This window comes from Jaculus jaculus, chromosome 18, assembly GCF_020740685.1.
Source record: "Jaculus jaculus isolate mJacJac1 chromosome 18, mJacJac1.mat.Y.cur, whole genome shotgun sequence".
Taxonomy (NCBI): Eukaryota; Metazoa; Chordata; class Mammalia; order Rodentia; family Dipodidae; genus Jaculus; species Jaculus jaculus.
In genome coordinates, this window is record NC_059119.1 from 32,687,219 (window position 1) to 32,704,808 (window position 17,590).

General features: G+C 44.4%; 1 protein-coding gene across 6 annotated transcripts in view; it reads right to left on the reverse strand.

The window, feature by feature from the left end:
- Positions 1-17,590, reverse strand: part of Cacna1c (calcium voltage-gated channel subunit alpha1 C) — a 669,544-nt gene that overhangs the window by 108,797 nt on the left and 543,157 nt on the right. For all 6 annotated transcript variants that reach the window (XM_045137293.1, XM_045137289.1, XM_045137291.1 and 3 more), the window contains 5 exons: positions 14,352-14,559; positions 13,092-13,212; positions 1,786-1,900; positions 929-1,049; positions 760-829 (listed from right to left, as the gene is read on the reverse strand). In XM_045137293.1, the coding sequence (XP_044993228.1) occupies positions 760-829; positions 929-1,049; positions 1,786-1,900; positions 13,092-13,212; positions 14,352-14,559 (635 nt within the window). The remainder of the gene's footprint in view (positions 1-759; positions 830-928; positions 1,050-1,785; positions 1,901-13,091; positions 13,213-14,351; positions 14,560-17,590) is intronic.

A 17,590-nucleotide genomic window follows, 5' to 3' on the forward strand; every position in this document is an offset into this window, starting at 1 on the left:
GTACCTGGAGTCACATAATAATTTCTTGGGTGAGAAGGGCTCACCAATAGAAAAAGTTCACGAGCCTTGGGATAGAGGGAGGCTGAATAACAGACCCAAACCTGGGTAGAAAGAAGGCATAACAAGCCCTAGGGTTCCATAGCACAGTTTTGGGGGGCCTTTAACTCACAACAACCTATCATTTAGTTTAAGAAGAACTGAAAACAAAAACAAAACTAAAAACGTGGCACATAAAGGTTTTAAAAATAGGGAGACAGAAATGCTAACCACTTGAATGTGTATATATATATAGATAGATAGATAGATAGATATAGATATAGATATAGATATAGATATGTATGTATACTATGCACAAATATCAGCAATTATTACCTGTTAATCAAGAATTTACACATTGCTTAAGAAGAAATGTGAGCTACCTTTTGCACATGCTATACATGTATTGAATTATTATTTGTGGGGAACTGAATTTACCTCATGGATATTTTTGCAATTAAAATAATAACTTAAAATAATAAGTAAAGTAATTGAAATGCTAAGAAGCCCTGCTCAAATATGATCTTACCTCTCTTGCTAGTATTATGAGATGGAAGCTGGTAGTTCTTAAATGCAGACATGAGATGTTTAGCAGCGTGAGGTACTTGTGGGGGAAAGTCACAGTTCCTATCACCAGTGCTTAGCCATTCCCACACGGCTATTTTGCGGCTGGCTCTCTACCCCTGACCTCCCAATCTCAGGATCCGGTCATGCAACTGGTACCTGTGGCATCTGGGTTGGAGTAGGGACCTTTATCCTCGTTTTCACTGGGCTGGAGCTCATCTATGTTGATCTAGGCAGACAAGGAAGAAGGGGTTGAGGGGGTCTTGAAGCTCATTATAGTTAGCGGTCGTGTTCCAAAGCACATCTTTGTCCCCGGGCAGCTCCTCACCTTGGTGGTGGGTGGGGACTCTCCGTCAGCAGTAATAGACTTCAGCTCAATCTTCTCCTCCTTAGTCTCCTCCCGTGCCGGCTTCTCCACCACCTCCTGTTTCTTCTCCGGGCTGGAAGTCCTGGCCGGTCAGCAGGATGAAAGAACAGAAGAGTGGATGTTCACTAGCATGACAGGGCCAGGGTGGACAAGACCTGCTGTGATCTGAGGACAGCAGGAGCGGAGAGCCGCGGGATCTACGCCCATCAGACTTTCCCAGGGCACATCGCATGCACGGCTCTGTCCTACGTGCCGCAGGGCTGAGATATCCCTGGACTTGTCTCGCACCCAGTTGGCCTCTTTCAGAACCTCAGTCAATCCTCTCCCTAAACCAGAGGATTCTTGGTCCCTGGAGGGTCTCTGCTCAGTACTCAGCAGAGGCGCAACATGCGACAGTCCTGGATTGATGCTGACGGAACACAACGCAGGGCCCATCTTGCCTCCCCACACACTGATGGGGTCCAAAAAAGCACAGTCTGAGCCTTGACTCTGTTTCCTTCTGGAAGCTGACTTTCTCTTCTCCCCTCTTTATATACCAAATGCTCCCCTTTCCAAAGGAGGACCCTTTCATTTCCTAGGCAGGTAGGAAAGGGCAACTTTTTTTTTTTTTTTTTTTTTACAGATACTACATTTCACAACAACCCCCTGCCCCTTAGATTCCAGAATAATGCCTAGGAGCAGAGAATGATGCCCAAAAGTACTATAGGAAGGCTGACCCCCATGCCTAACAGAATGGCTCACTGGGCGAGCACCCAGCCTCCCTACCACCAGTGGGAATGGCCTTCCAGAACTGGGGCTAGCTAAGCTTAGAAGGTTACCTGGCCAGCTTCTTTCTCTCCTTCTCTTCTTCTTCTTCCTTTTGGGCAGAGGTAAGGCTTTCAGCATCAGCCAGGTTGTCCACAGCAATGGCCAAGAACACATTCAGTAGGATATCTGTTTGTGTCCATTCTTAAAGAAAATGACCTTGGCCTTGGGAAGCTTGATAGGCAGTGTTCAGAGCATAGCCATGTTCCTCCCCACCCCCTCTTTCCCCATTGCTGCACTCACTATCTGGAGTTTTTAAAGTGTTTTTTCTTTTTTGAGGTAAGGTCTCTCTCTAGCCCAGGCTGACTTGGAATTCACTATGGAGTCTCAGGGTGGCCTTGAGCTCACGGCAATCTTCCCACCTCTGCCACCCGAGTGCTGTGATTAAAGGCGTGCGCCACCACGCCTGGTTTTAGAGTGGTTTTTAAGTGGCTGGCTTATAGGTGGAATCAGGTTGGGCATGAGGTATCGGCCTTGGCTTGCTTTTCAATTGCTGGGGTTCAATTGCTGAGAAGAAGGCATGATGTCTATAGCAGAATGGAGAATGCTCTTGAGAGCCATTCATTAAAACTGACCACCGAGAAGACAACCTGTTTTCTCTGCCCGCTCTTCATGTAATCCTGCACATACAGACGCCCTTGGAGGGTCCGGCTAGAGCTGGTCAGGCCTGGAGAGTTCTCACTGAAGCAGCATTCCCAACCTTACCAGCCCCAACTCACACACCAACGCAAGCACGATAGGTCTGAGAACCTTGGAACAAAGAAATTATAGCTAGAAAAGTCTTAAAGTTGGTCAAGTCTAATATAAATCCATGAGTATCCATAAATTCACACCCTTTCTCATATGGAGAAGCTGAAGACTTGCAGGTTGGAGGGCTTGTCCAAAGAGGGTACTGGATACTTCACCCTTGAACCCTGGAACATGGGAAGAGCTTTGCACACATTTTTTCCCCCAGTTAAACTCACAGTGACTCCGCAAGCAGTGCTTACATGATTCAACTCCAAGCTCAGTATCCTTTATCAGAAATGCTTGGGACCAGAAGTGTTTTAAACGTTGATGCTTGGGAATATATGCATATACATTCTAATTTCTCTCGGAGATGGGATGCAAACCTAAACACAAAGGACATTTAGGTTGCATATCTACCTTAACACAGATCTTGATGGCAATTTTATATAAAGTTTGATAAATTTTGTGCTTGAGAGGTTTATAGTATGGAATTTTCCACGTACAGTGACCTACAGGCATTCCAAAAGATCCCAATACTAGGCTACTGGATTACGGGTGCTCAAGGTGTATGTTGCCCCACAGACACTAAGGAGAGCCTGATGTATTGGAGGTCATCTAGCTGGTAAATGTACACTTTGCCTGCAGGTGACATAGTGCCTTTTGTGGTTGTTGATTAGATAATTTTAACTCTTGCTACCAGCTTTTATAAGTGAATGTCATATAATTTGATCATAATCCCATCCCATTACTTTCTTTTGTACCCTCTCCCCAACCCCCTTCCACTGAACTCCTTCTCCTTTACAAATAGTCCTTCTATTTTTATGCCATTTTCTTTTTTTCCTTTCCTTTCCTTTCCTTTCCTTTCCTTTCCTTTCCTTTCCTTTCCTTTCCTTTCCTTTCCTTTCCTTTCCTTTCCTTTCCTTTCCTTTCCTTTCCTTTCCTTTCCTTTCCTTTCCTTTCCTTTCCTTTCCTTTCCTTTCCTTCCCTTCCCTTCCCTTCCCTTCCCTTCCCTTCCCTTCCCTTCCCTCCTCCTTCCCTCCTTCCCTCCTTCCCTCCTTCCCTCCTTCCCTCCCTCCCTCCTCCTTTCCTCCCTCCCTCCCTCCCTCCTCCCTCCCTCCCTCCTCCCTCCCTCCCTCCTTCCTTCCTTCCTTCCTTCCTTCCTTCCTTCCTTCCTTTCTTTTTAGGTAGGGTCTCACTCTAGCCCAGGATGACCTGGAATTCACTATGTAGTCTCAGCCTGGCCTCAAATTCACAGCAATCCTCCTACCTCTGCCTTCTGAGTGCTGGGATTAAAAGCTTGTGCCACCATGCCCAGTCTTGATGTCTTTTTTTGTTGTTCATTTTTATTTATTTATTTGAGAGCGACAGACAGGCAGAGAGAGAAAGAGGATGAGAGATAGAGAGAGTGGGCACACCAGGGCCTCCAGCCACTGCAAACAAACCCCAAATGTGTGCGCCCCCTTGTGCATCTGGCTAACGTGGGTCCTGGGGAATAGAGCCTCAAACCAGGGTCCTTAGGCTTCACAGGCAAGCACTTAACTGCTGAGCCATCTCTCCAGCCCAATGTCTTATTTTTTTCTCTTCTGCTATTCACGTTAAAATGGTAATGGGTTCAATATTGTGCAGGTTTTATAATGACAATAGCAGCTGCTATAAATTGATGAATGCAATGGTTGCTTCTTGTCCAGAGGATAGTGCCTCAAAGTGTTCATCCCCCATCCTCTGGCTCTTACATCCTTTCTGCGCCGTCTTCTACCTGAACCTTGGAGACTATGGTAGGATAGAGATGACTCATTTAGTGATGAGCACTCCTCAGTAATTTATTCTCAATACTCATCAGCTTTCAGTTCCCCCAGTACCCACTACCATCTGCTAAAAGAAGCTCCTCTGACCGGAGGTGAGTCTAACACTAATCTGTGGCCATAAATGAAGTATATGGGCACATAAGTATTTAAAGAGAAATTTGATGAGCACAACATATTCATTTAGTCAAATGATAGTAGTGGCTCCCTCTTAAGACTTTATGACCTCCCCAGCCACAGGCTTTTGGCTAGGTTTCCAGTACCAGGCATGAAATTCCTCCAGACCTCAAATCCAATCGAGAGAGCAGTTGGTTAGCTCCAAAACAGTCATGCCACTATTGCACAGAGAGCACATCTTGCCTGGATGGCTGGTTGTGTAGCACTCAGGATAGATCCACTGTTGGCTAAGACTGTTGATGCCTCTTCTCCCCTAGCAGCCCTGCTCCGCCCTTTCCAGCATTAGGACAGCTAGTCAGCGGGGCAGAAGCTTCCAGCCCAGTTCCAGTTTGATTATTCAGTGTCCTGGAACCACAGAGTCTTGCTGTCAAGTTCTGGTGGGTATAGCCAAGAGCCTTGGCAATAGCTGCATTATTTTGGTGGCCTGTGGGACCTCAACTACTCACTGGTTGGGACCCCAGACCTGACACTATGGATTCCCTTCAACAACTTATAGCTTCAGAAAGTAGCATTATCCACCCTCACAGGAAGTTCTTGCCCAAACTCTCTTTTTGTAAAAAAGTACATATATATTAATTATATATTTCAATTATCTAAGAAAGAGATAGGTTTCCTTATAGCTTTTCTATAGTGTCTTTAGATTTGATTAACCCTCCCCACAGCCTTTCCTATCCTTCAATTTCTTCCCCTCATCCCACTTAACCATTTCCACCCCAGTATTACACCCTCTACCTACACGTCCACTGCCCCCTTCTCTTAAGCCCTTCCCCTCATAGCTCTTCTCTAGCTTCCTGGCCTTTATTTTCTTACTCTGACTTACAAACAAATCTAAAAGCTCAAAGTCTGTATGTGACAGACAACATGCAGCATTTCTCTTTATCAGCCTGGGTTACTTCACTTAGTATAAAATTTTCCAGATCCATGCATTTTCCTATGAATTTCATTTTTCTTTGCAACTGACTAAACTCCATTGTGTAAATGTATGTCTTCATTATCCACTCATCAGCTGATGGGCATTTGAGACTGATTCCATTTCTTAGCTATTGTGAATACAGCAGCAATAAATATGGATGAGTAAGTATCCTCTACAGTAAAGTAGGCAGTGCTTAGGATATATGCCCCGCAGTGGCATCGCTGGGTCAGATGGTAGATCTTTTTTGGCTTTTTGAGAGACCTCTACACTAATTTCCATGAAGGCTGTACTGGTTTACATTCTTTCTAAGAGTGAATAAAGGTTCCTCTTCCCCCACACCCTCACCAGCATTTATTTCATTTTTTTGATGAGAACCATTCTGGCAGGGGAGAGATAGAATCTCAGAGTTGGTTTAATTTGCATTTTTCTTATGGCTAAAATTGTTGAACATTTTTTTTTAAAAGATGTCTATTAGCCATTTGAATTTCTTCTTTTGAGAACTCTCTGTTCAGTTCCATGCCCCCCCCCTTTTTGTTGGTTTTTCGAGGTAGGGTCTCACTTTAGCTCAGGCTGACCTGGAACTCACTATGTAGTCTCAGGGTAGCTTTGAACTCAGAGCGATCCTCCTACCTCTGCCTCCCGAGTGCTGGGATTAAAGGTGTGTGCCACCACGCCTGGCTATAGCCTATTTTTTGATTGGGGTGTTTAATTTTTTTATTGTTTAGTTTTTTTGAGTTCTTTGTATATTCTAGATATTAATCCTCTGTCCCATTCTGTAGGTTGCCTCTTAACATGGTTGATGGTTTCCATAGCAGTGTGGAAGTTTTTTAGTCTCGTGAGGTTGATTGTTTGCCCTGTTTCCTAGAAAACCAGGGTACTGTTCAGAAAGCCTTTTCCTATGCCTTGACATGGTCTCTACTTTCTCCTCTCATCCTTTCAGGGCTTGGGTCTGACACTGAGGTCTTTGGTCCATTCAGAGTTGACTTTTGTGAGAGATAATGGTCTGGTCCCATTTTTCTACATACGTATCCAATTTTGCCAGTACCATTGTTGAAAATGTCTTTTCTCCAATGTGTGCTTTTGACATCCTTGTCAAAAATCAGGTGGCTATAGTTATATGGACTCACATCTGTTCCCACTTTTCTATTTCATTGGTCTACATGTCTGTTCTTGTGCCAGTCTCACGCTGTTTTTGTTAGAGTTTAATTACCATGACTCTGATATGGTGTTACTCCATCAATACTCTTTTGCCGAGGGCTGTTTTGGCTATCCTTTTGTCTTTCGATACGAATTTTAAGGTTATTTTGTCTACTTCTGAGAAGAACTGCACTGGGGTTTTGATTGGGATTGCAGTGAATCATGTATTGCTTTTTGCAGAATGGCTATTTTCACAATATTAATTCCAATCCACGAGTAGAGGAGATGTTTCCATCTTTTGGTATCTTCTCAATTTCTTTCTTCAATGTTTTAAGGTTTTCATTGTACAGGTCTTTCACTTTCTTGGTTATAAATATTCCAAGATACTTAGTTGTTCTGTGGTTATTGTGAATAGGTCTGTTCCCTGATTCTCATTATGTTTGCCATATGTACATATGGCTACCACTGGGCATGGTGGCACATGCTTTTAATCCCAGCATTTGGGAGGCAGAGGTAGGAGGATCTCTATGAGTTCAATGCCAGCCTGAGAGTACAGAGTGAGTTCCAGGTCAGCCTGGGCTACAGCAAGACTCAAAACACCAAAAAAAAAAAAAAAACCTACTGATTTCTGTGTGCTGTTGTTGTTGTTGTTATTATTATTATTATTATTATTATTATTATTATTATTATTGAGGTAGAGTCTTATTCTAGCCCAGGCTGACCTGGAACTTACTCTGTACTTCCAGGCTGGCTTTAAAGTCACAGTGATCCTCCTATGGGATTAAAGGTGTGCGCCATCACACCTGACTTGGGTGTCAACTTTTTTTTTTTTTTTCTGTTTATTTTGCTGAAAGTGTTTATCAGCTTTAGGAGTTTTCTGGTAGAGTCTTTAGTGTCTCATACATAGAATCATATCTGAAAATAAGGATACTTTGTTTTCTTCCTTTCCAATTAGTATCCCTTTCGTTCCTTTCCCTTTTCTTTTTGCTCTAGCTCAGATTTCAAGCAGTATGCTAAATAGCAGGGGAGAGATCTTCTTGTCTGTATCCATTTAGTATGATGCTGCTATAGGTTTGTGGTGGATAGCCTTTATTATGTTGAGATGTGTGCCCTCCATCCCTAGTCTTTCCACTGTTTTTTTTTTTAATATTTTTTGTTTATTTATTTATTTGAGAGCGACAGACACAGAGAGAAAGACAGATAGAGGAAGAGAGAGAGAATGGGCGCGCCAGGGCTTCCAGCCACTGCAAACGAACTCCAGATGCGTGTGCCCCCTTGTGCATCTGGCTAACGTGGGACCTGGGGAAGCGAGCCTCGAACCGGGGTCCTTAGGCTTCACAGGCAAGCGCTTAACCGCTAAGCTTTTTTTTTTTTAATCATAAAATGGTGTTGGATTTTGTCAAAGGTCTTTTCTGTATTGAGATGGTCATGTGATTTCTGCCCTTGAGTCTATTGATGCATTACATTTACTGATTTAAGTATGTCGAGATTTCCTTGCTTCTCTGGGGTCAAGTTTGCTAGACTGAGATTGCTGATCTTTTTGATATGTTCTTGAATTTGGTTTGCAAGTATTTTATGGAGAATTTTCACATTTATGTTTCTTCAGGGATATTGGCCTATAGTGTTCTTTTTTTTGCTGGTTTTGTTATTAGTATAAATTCTGGCTTCATAGAAGGAGGAACATTTCCTCATTTTTTCTTTTATGGAATTATCTGAGAAGTAGTAATTTCAGTTCTTCCTTTAAAGGTCTGAGAATTCTACATGGAACCCATCTGCACCTGGACTTCAGGATGGGAAGTGTTTTTTTTTGTTTCAATCTTCTGGCTTGTTATAGGTCATTTAAACCTTAATCTTTATTTCACTTTGGTAGGTCATGTGGATCTAGAAAATCATCCATTTATTTTATATATATATATATTTTTTTTTGGTTTTTCGAGGTAGGGTCTCACTCTGGCTCAGGCTGACCTGGAATTCACTATGTAGTCTCAGGGTGGCCTCGAACTCTTGGTGATCCTCCTACCTCTGCCTCCCGAGTGCTGGGATTAAAGGCGTGCGCCACCACGCCCAGCTCTTATATTTTCAATTTGGTGAGATATAGAGTTTTTAAAAAACATTTTATTTATTTATTTGACAGATAAAGAGGGAGAAGGCGAGAGAGAGGGGGGGGGAGGGAGGGGGAGAGAGAGATTGAGAGAATGGGCATGCTAGGGCCTCCAGCCACTGCAAATGAACTATGGACACGTGTGCCCTCTTGTGCATCTGGCTACAGTGGGTCCTGGGAAATCAAACCAGGGTCCTTTGACTTTGAAGGCAAACGCATTAACTGCTAAGCCATCCCTCCAGCCCAGGTTCTTGAAGTACATCCTCATGATTCTTCCAATTTCATTAGTGTCTATTGTAATGTTCTCTGTTGGTTTGGGTCTTCTCTCTATTTTATTTGTTTTTTTTTTTATACTAAGAACTTTAATATGTGAACATACAGTAATTTGACCATGTTCCCATCCCTTTATCCTCCTTTGGCCCCTCTTCCCTGCCCCTATCCCCTGAAGAACCTCCTCTTAAAAGGTAGTTCTTCTTCTGTTTTGTTTTTTAGTTCTTTTTGTCCTCCTCCATCCTCAATGTCCAAATACTGATGATCTCTGAACTGTGCTGGTCTTGTGGGGGTACTGGTAACCAGTGTGGGATCATGAACGTACCAGTTGGTTCCTGTTGGGAGGACAGTGCCCCAAAGTTCACACTGTGAGGCTCTTAGATGCTTTTTGCCCCTTCTTCTGCCATGTTGCCTCAGCCTTGGAGTGTGTGGTAGAAATCTCCTTTAGTGTTGAACTCTTGACAGTCTCTAGCTGTCTGCTTTGATGAGTTTTGAGTATTCTCAGACCTCAGTGTCCGTAGAGACCGTGTTCAGGCTAGCTGTGACAGCAACACTCATATTCTTTCTGGGTTTGTCTTTTGGGTATTTTGGCTAAGGGTTTGTTGATCTTGTTTTTCAAAGAACCAACTCTTTGTTTCATCAATTCTTTTTATTGTTTTTTTTTTTTTAATCTCCATTTTATTGATTTCTGCCTTCTTTCTTTTCATCTTGTACTTTTTGTGTTTGGTTTGCTCTTGTTTTTCCAGAGCCTTCAGGTGCATCATTATGTTATTTATCTGCGAGCTCTCTGTTTACATAATATAGTCACTTTTGAGCTATAAACCTCTTGGGACTGTCATCATTGTGTCCCATGGTTCTGGTATATTCTGTTTCCATTTTCACTCAGTTATAGGAACTTTTTGACTTTCTTTCTGCTTTCTTTGATGACCCATTCATTATTATTATATGCATTGTTTAATCTCCAGAATTTGCATATTTTCTTCAGTTGTCCTTGTTTACATTTCTAGCTTTATTGCATTGTGGTCAGATAAAATACAAGGAGTTACTTCAATTTCCCTAAACCTGTTGAGACTGGTTTTGTGTCCCAAAATATGTGATCTATTTTAAAGTAAGTTCTATGGGCTGCTGGAAGAAGATGAATTCTGTAGTATTTGGATGAAATGTTTTGTAAATGTCTGTTAGGTCAATTTGACTGATCATGTCTTTTTACTCCATTGCTTGTTTTTTGTTTTTGTTTTTTTTTGTTTCTTTGCCCAGATAGCATGGTGTTTTTTTTTGTTGTTGTTGTTGTTTTTTTTTTTTTGTGAAAGTGAAGTGTTGAGGTCATCTACTGTTACTGTATTGAGATTTCTCTCTGTCTTTATCTTTAGTAGGATTTGTTTTATGTAAAATTAGGTGCATCTCTGTTTGGTACATACATGTTTGTAATTGTTATATCTTCTTGGTAGATTTTTCCTTTGACCAATATGAAATAATCTTTATCTCTTCTGATTAATTGTGGTTTGAAGTTTATTTGTTATATATCAAAATGGCAACACCTGCTTGTTTCCTGGTTCCATTTGCTTGGAATATCTTTTTCCATCCTTTCATCCTAACATGGTATCTATTGTTAATAGTAAAGTAAGTTTCTTAAAGACAGCAAAAGGATGGGTCCTGTTTTTTTTTTTTTTTTTCAGCCTATTAGCTTGTGTATTTCGATTGGGGAATTGGTACCAATAATATTCAGAGTTATTATTGAAAAGTGTTGTGCCGGTGGTTTGGGGTATTTGGTGCTCTCATAACCTGGATTTTCCTAACAACCATTCTAGCATTGGTTATCATTTTTCTACCTTGTAACCTCTTAGGTGTGTTTATCCTTCTCTTCAATGCAAACTCCTCTATCCAGTGTCCTCTGTGGGGCTAGGTTAGTGCTCATGAGTTCCTTTAGCCTGCTTTTATCATGAAAATCTTTTCTTTCTCCTTTCATTATGAGAAATAATTTTGTTGGGTATGGTTATTTGGGTTGGCAGCCATGGCCTCTCAATATTTAAAATACATCCTGTCAAGCCCTTCTCACTTTTAGTTTCTACTGAGAAATCAGCTGTTGTTCCAATGGACTTGCCTTTACGTGGCTAGCCCTTACAACTTTGAGCATTTTGTTCTGTGTATTTAGTGACTTCACTATGATATGAGATGGGGACTCTTTTGTGGTCTTGCCCATTTGGTGTTCGATATTCCTCTTGTACCCAAATGGGTATCTCTTTAAATCTTCTTCTGTAAGTTTTTGAAAGTATTTTCTATTTTTAATATTTGTGCCTATTCCCATTATTGAACATCTAATCTTCTCATGGTATCCTGAATAACTCTCATGTTACATTCAAATGTTTTTTTTTTAACTTGTCAATGGTTCTGATCAATTAATCCAATTTGTCTTCAAGTCCTGATATTCTGTTTTCCACTTGATTCATTCTATTGTCTCTTCGTTTGACTTGTATTTTTTATTTACAGCTTAATCTCAGTTTGGGTTTTCTTCAGGATTCCTATCCCTTTATTGAGTCCCATTTTTATATTCTGGTTTGACTTTCTCATTTCATCTGTTGTATTCTTTGGAATTCATTTCGGCATTTATTTATGTCCTTTTTAGATTTATTCAGGATTTCATTCATGCATTTACACATATCTTCTTTGAAAACATTGATAACAATTCTTTTGAATTCTCTGTCTGGAGTTTCCTCTAAGTAGCTCTCAAGGATATTGTCTATTGCGATATTGGCAGTTCTTGAGGGAGACATATTGATTTGGCTTTGTTTTGTTTTGTTTTGAGGTCGAGTTTCACTCTAGTCCAGGCTGACCTGGAATTCACTATGTAGTCTCAGGGTGGCCTCGAACTCATGGTGATCCTCCTACCTCTGCCTCCTGAGTGCTGGGATTAAAGGCGTGCGCCACCACGCCCGGCTTGGTTTGGCTTTTTATGTTACCTGTTTGTGTTGAGACTTATTCATCGGAACATAGTGGGCTGGCCATGGTTTTCCGCACAGCTGTGTAAGGCGAGTGATTGGAATGCTGATTGTGGTTGGTTTGTTTGCGTTCACCTGTCTTTGCTCTGCTCTGCGGGGCTCAGAGTCTCGCCTTGGACATACTTAGCGTTGCTTCCTGTATGAGGTAGCTGCTGCGACCTCAGTCTGGTGGCAGCTGTTTTTCAACTCACGCATGAGTTCCTGGCTCTACAGTAAACACATTGGCTGCCCAGAGAGGGGAAGGAAGAAATGCTTAAGGAGGAGCTGAGTGCCAGAACTCATAAACTCATTTGCTTATCCCCACATGTTGGCACTTTGATGCCTGGGGTCTGGGGGGCAGGGGGGAGGGAGCAGCTGAGTGCCCAGTCTCACAAATTCACATTCAATCCTGGCCCAACTGGTGGAATTTCATGCCCAGGGTGGAGAGGAAGGGATGCCCGGGAGCAGCTGAGCCCCTGAACTTAGGTACTCATGTGCACACCCCAGCTGCCAGGGCTCTCTCTCTCGCTCTCTCTCTCGCTCTCTCTTTTTTTTTTTTTTTTCGGAAGTATCTAAAACTGAGATCTCACTCACTCAAGTCTTAGGTCATGTTGTCATTAGCCTCTGGGCTCACTCTATCAAGGGTTGAGAAGAAGGTTCTAGAACTCGAGGCCCCAGGGATCTGCTCTTGAATTGGATCAGGGAGGGGATGCCAGGTTTGCTTGGGATCTGTCCAGCTTAGCCTGTAACTATACCCTCAACACCAGCTTCAGAAGGAGGGGGCTGATCAACGCACAAGGAGATCTGAGCTCCAGAGGGGCTAGGGTGCCCATCTCCAGACACGACCGCACCCTGGTTTATGAGCGGCTTCACAGGCCAAAATTCCCCGGGGGTGGGGGGCTTCAGACACCTATATTACGAACAGAGCCAGACACCTATATTACGAACAGAGCGTACTTCTTAGAGAAGGGCGATACCGCAGCACGAAAGTGTTCAGGGACACATCATGACTGTCTTCTCTGTCCCAGCTGCACAACACGCTCAGACCCCCTGGCTAATGTGGTTCTAGGCTAAGCCACACTTCCTCCCAAGAGCAGTCTTGCCTGGCCCGCCTGGGGCCCAGTGGATAGGCAGCCACAGCTGAGCCCCAGCCAGGGCCCGCAGGGAAACACCTACTGTGCTGTGGACTGAGGGGGTGGGCAGCAGTAAAGGATACAATTTCCACAGATGAAGAGGATGATGAAGTAAATACAGACTAACATCCCTGGAAAAGAGGGGCCGCCATAAGCCATGATCCCATCATACATCACCGAATTCCAGTCCTCCCCGGTCAGGATCTGAATGACACATTCCCACCAATAAGGGACACAGCGTTAGACCAACAGCAAACGTCCAGACTCCCCTGCCCTGCCCCACTGTGTTAAGCCTAATGTCCCAAATAACCTTTCCATCGTTCTCCCTCTACCTATTCCCTGATTCTCTTCAGGGGTTATCAGCCTGGACAAGTTTGCTCTTATCTATAGACACAGGGTTTGGCTACTGAGAAATACTATTAAGAGGGACTGACAAGGCTCTGTGGTCAACATATGCCCCACTTTCCACACACAGTATAAAAGATGACCACCATTAGCTCCCTGGGCACAGATGTCAGGGCCCTTTACAGCTGGGAAAGCATTCCTAGAGACAGTGACGGGCTGCGACCATTTGTACCAAACATCGGTCAGTTGATACTATCATTAAGATTTTTAGAAACATCCACCTATCATTCAGCCTTATCTATAAACAAGTCTACTTTTAAACTTAAATTAAGTGCTATTCTTGCTTTGCTGCAAGCCAAAATATCCATGAAAGCCCAGCCAGTCATATCACTTCCCAGAGGCAAGGACGGTGGGGAGGGAAAACAATCTCCCAACAAGAGCTTTTCTTCCTGTCTGTTTTGGGCATTCATACAGTTTACCTGGCTCAAGTGTGCCATGGGCAAGCAAATCTTTTCAAACCACTCAGACATTTTTGTTTGTTTGTTTTGTTTGTGTGTTTGGTTTTCAAGGTAGGGTCTCACTTTAGTCCAAGTTGACCTGGAATTCATATATGACTATATGACTTCAGGGTGGCCTCGAACTCATGGCGATCCTCCTACCTCTGCCTCCCGAGTGCTGGGATTAAAGGCGTGCACCATCACGCCCGGCTCCAGACTGGTTTTTTTTTTTTTTTTTTTTTAATCAATAGTCAACCCATCTCTGGAGTTCCAAGGGGTTGGGGATTGGGTACAAGAAAGTATAGGAAGAGCTCAACATTCCCAGGACGTATACCCTTCAGTGCTAAATCTAGGCTGGCCTTGTGCCCCGTGGAAAGATGATCCTCTCTCACCAACTTTTCAAGGCTCCTTCTTGTCCCAGCCCCTTGACCACTGAACTACCCATCCCGCCCCCCCCCCCCCGCCCCGCCGGCCAGAATCCCGGCAGAGAAGAGTCCATACCTGGAAGACAGTGAGGAGCGACTGCGGGAAGTTATCGAAGGTACTCCTGCGGGTCTGCATCTCATCAAAGTTGAACTTCCCTCCGAAGAGCTGCATGCCCAGCAGGGAGAAGATGATGATGAAGAGGAAAAGGAGCAGCAGCAGGGAGGCGATGGAGCGCACGGAGTTCAGCAAGGACGCCACCAGGTTGCTCAGGGAGTTCCAGTACCTGGGGACACACAGGGGGGTCAGCTGCCTCTCCCTGGCCCCTCCCCTTCCATCAGCCCTCTCGCAACGCGCCCCTGCTGAGTGTAAGTCAAGGCTCCGCTCCCTGCCTTCTCCCTTTCCTGGGGGTTAGGGGTGGGGTGGTGGTGTGAACTGGACTCACAATCAGTGTGTGGAGCTGTAAATTCAGGCCCCAGGATCAGAAATGGGCAACAATGAAGAGAGGAGGCTCAGGGGGCCAGGAGTTCCCACCAGCTCTGCCAGATGCTGGCTGCTCATAGGCCCTTGGAAAAGTCACTTAGCTTCCCTTTTTTCCTGCCTCTCTGTCTGGAAAGAAATAGAGATAACAGGAGTGTGTACTTTGTTAGGTTAGTGGGAAGATAAGTCCCTCCCTCCGTTCCAAAAAAAAAAAGTGCACAGTTGATAAAAGTTTATAATTATTGTTAACACTCTTGGTCTGTAACAGGGAAAAGAAGTCCCTTCCCCCACCAGTAATGTCTATCTGAGTGCATTCAAGCAGCAGCTGTCTCAGGGAGGCAGGAATCAGGCCAGCTCTGGAAAGAAAAGGGGGTACTGCCTGGTGAAGTTGGGGCCCAGATATCTTTATTTTTAATGAGCATCCCATAGGATTCTGACTATCGTGGATTACAATAAACCCATCATACTGCTGGGGACAGCTCCAAGCAAGAGTCCTCTAGGAGTTGGGTGGGGAGCCCCACCATGAGCAACGATAGGCTTTAGAGGGATCCTTGTAAAAGAGAGCCCTGTGCCCTATGGTCACCGAGCCTCTGCCTTATAAACAGAGGCTCAGGGGAACCCCTCCCCCCCTTTTTTTTTTCTCAAAAAGGGAATCTATTACTGGCTATTGGATGTGGCTTGGGTTCCTGTGTGAAGGGCAGTTCAGGATCATGAAATGCATTGTAGCAAAAGGCACATCGCCTAGTGTGGAGGGAAGCATATTCAAGAACAGAAAAAGGGCTGGAGAGATGGCTTAGTGGTTAAGCGCTTGCCTGTGAAGCCTAAGGACCCCGGTTCGAGGCTCGGTTCCCCAGGTCCCACGTTAGCCAGGTGCACAAGGGGGCGCACGCGTCTGGAGTTCGTTTGCAGAGGCTGGAAGCCCTGGCGCGCCCATTCTCTCTCTCTCCCTCTATCTGTCTTTCTCTCTGTGTCTGTCGCTCTCAAATAAATAAATAAAAAATTAAAAAAAAAAAAGAACAGAAAAAGCTCCTTTCCCCACAGCTGTACCTCTGGCCTGCTATTCTTCCAGAATGTGTTTCTCATACCGCCCCCCCCCACCCCGCCATTCCCAATCCCTTCAAGGAACTGTGCTTGCTGCTGAGGGGTCCTGTCTCTTCAGAGGGAGGTCCAAGTGACAGACACAGGTGGACAAAGAGTTTGGATGGAAATATGAGGAAATATGAGCTCCTTCCCAATCTAGGGCCTGTAGGGTCCTCTCTTTCATGAACTCCAGCTTTCCTACCTGCCAGCCTCCATTTGCAGAATACTTGTATACATTTATCTGTAACTGCTTTCTAAATGCTTTCCGATGTTTTTCATTCAAGACAATCTTGCGCCAAAATAGCCACTGAGTTTTGGAGGTTTCCCCATCAATATTTATTCTCTAATAAATACTTTGACGTGACCACAGCTCAGAGGAGGCCTTGCTGGTTTGTCTTGCTTCATGTCACAGCAAACCATAAATAGATCAAACGGTTAGAGTAGTATGTGAGGTTTTCCAATAGGACCCTGGTTTTGGGGGATACACCTGACTCTGATATTATCTTAAGGTGAACCAGGTCCATTACAGCTGGGATGAAGTAACTTATGTTCTAACCCATGAACACGTTCTTTCTGACCCAAACTGCAAGATCCATTAGTCTGGTGCCATCAGGACCACCCTTCCATCAGTAAGTCCTGTAATAAGTGGTGCCGTGTGTAACCCTAATCTGCTTCTTTTCTCAGTCTCACAGCACCTTGGGGCCAGTGCTCATACACTAGGACTGGGCCATTCTGAACACCCTGCCTGCGTGTCAGGCTGCCTAGAGCCCCTGTAGGGGAGAGGAGGCAGTGATCTGCTTAAAGCAAGAAGTAAGACCAATCTTGGGAGTTGGAACCCCTTCCCTGATTACACTGAAGGGTGCTCCCCCAAACCTGCCAGGAGGTAGTTTATGGTATCCTAAATGCCTTTTCTCAGGTCCTACTGGGATCCTGAAATCACCCTCTGTGGTGCTGGGGCTTGGGTGGTTCACATGTAATCAGTGCACTATTTGTCAATGAGCAGCTCTTTTGGAACCAGTAACTTTAAAGCATTTTGATAACAAGAACATCTGCATGTGGATTGAGTTCACAGGCTTCCTGTGAGATCTTCTGTGTGTTTGACTGTCATGGGATCATCTTGAAAAGTCACAGTGTCCATGTAGGTCAGAGTCTTACTTTCCATGAGGTAGCCAGACACGAGAATACAGCAGGCAAGAACCAAGGCTCAGCTATATCTGACAGCCACGGGGCCCCTCGAGGGAGCCAGATAAGGAAGCCCTGGATTCCAGAGAGCCAGACGGTATGAGGAGGAAGTCTGGCAGAGTAGAATAGATAAGGAGGCAGTGAGTAAGGGTGAGGCAGAAGACATATTTGATCCAGGGTCCCTCAAACACCAGGGAAGAGAAGCGTGTGACAGGTCACAGTCACTGGGAGCTCCCCTAGACATGAAGATGGTAGATGGTGAACACTGGAGGAGACAGTGGCAGGCTTATGGTCAAGAGGGTTGGCCATGGACAAATGCTAGTTAAAAGAGAATGTCTCCAGTGCTCCCCATGATGCCCTGGTTCCCCCCCCCCCACCCAAAGGGCTATCCTTGGAAAGTTTTGGGTCCCTGGAGCAAGGAGATGATGGCTCTCCACAAGAGTATAGGATCTCCTGTGTGTCCTCTGCCCCACATCAGGAAATGACAACAGCAGGGAGCAGCCTTCATTGTCCCTTACCCCATGGCAAGAAATCCCAGAGATCTATCTTCAAAACAAATCCTGACTCTGGCCACC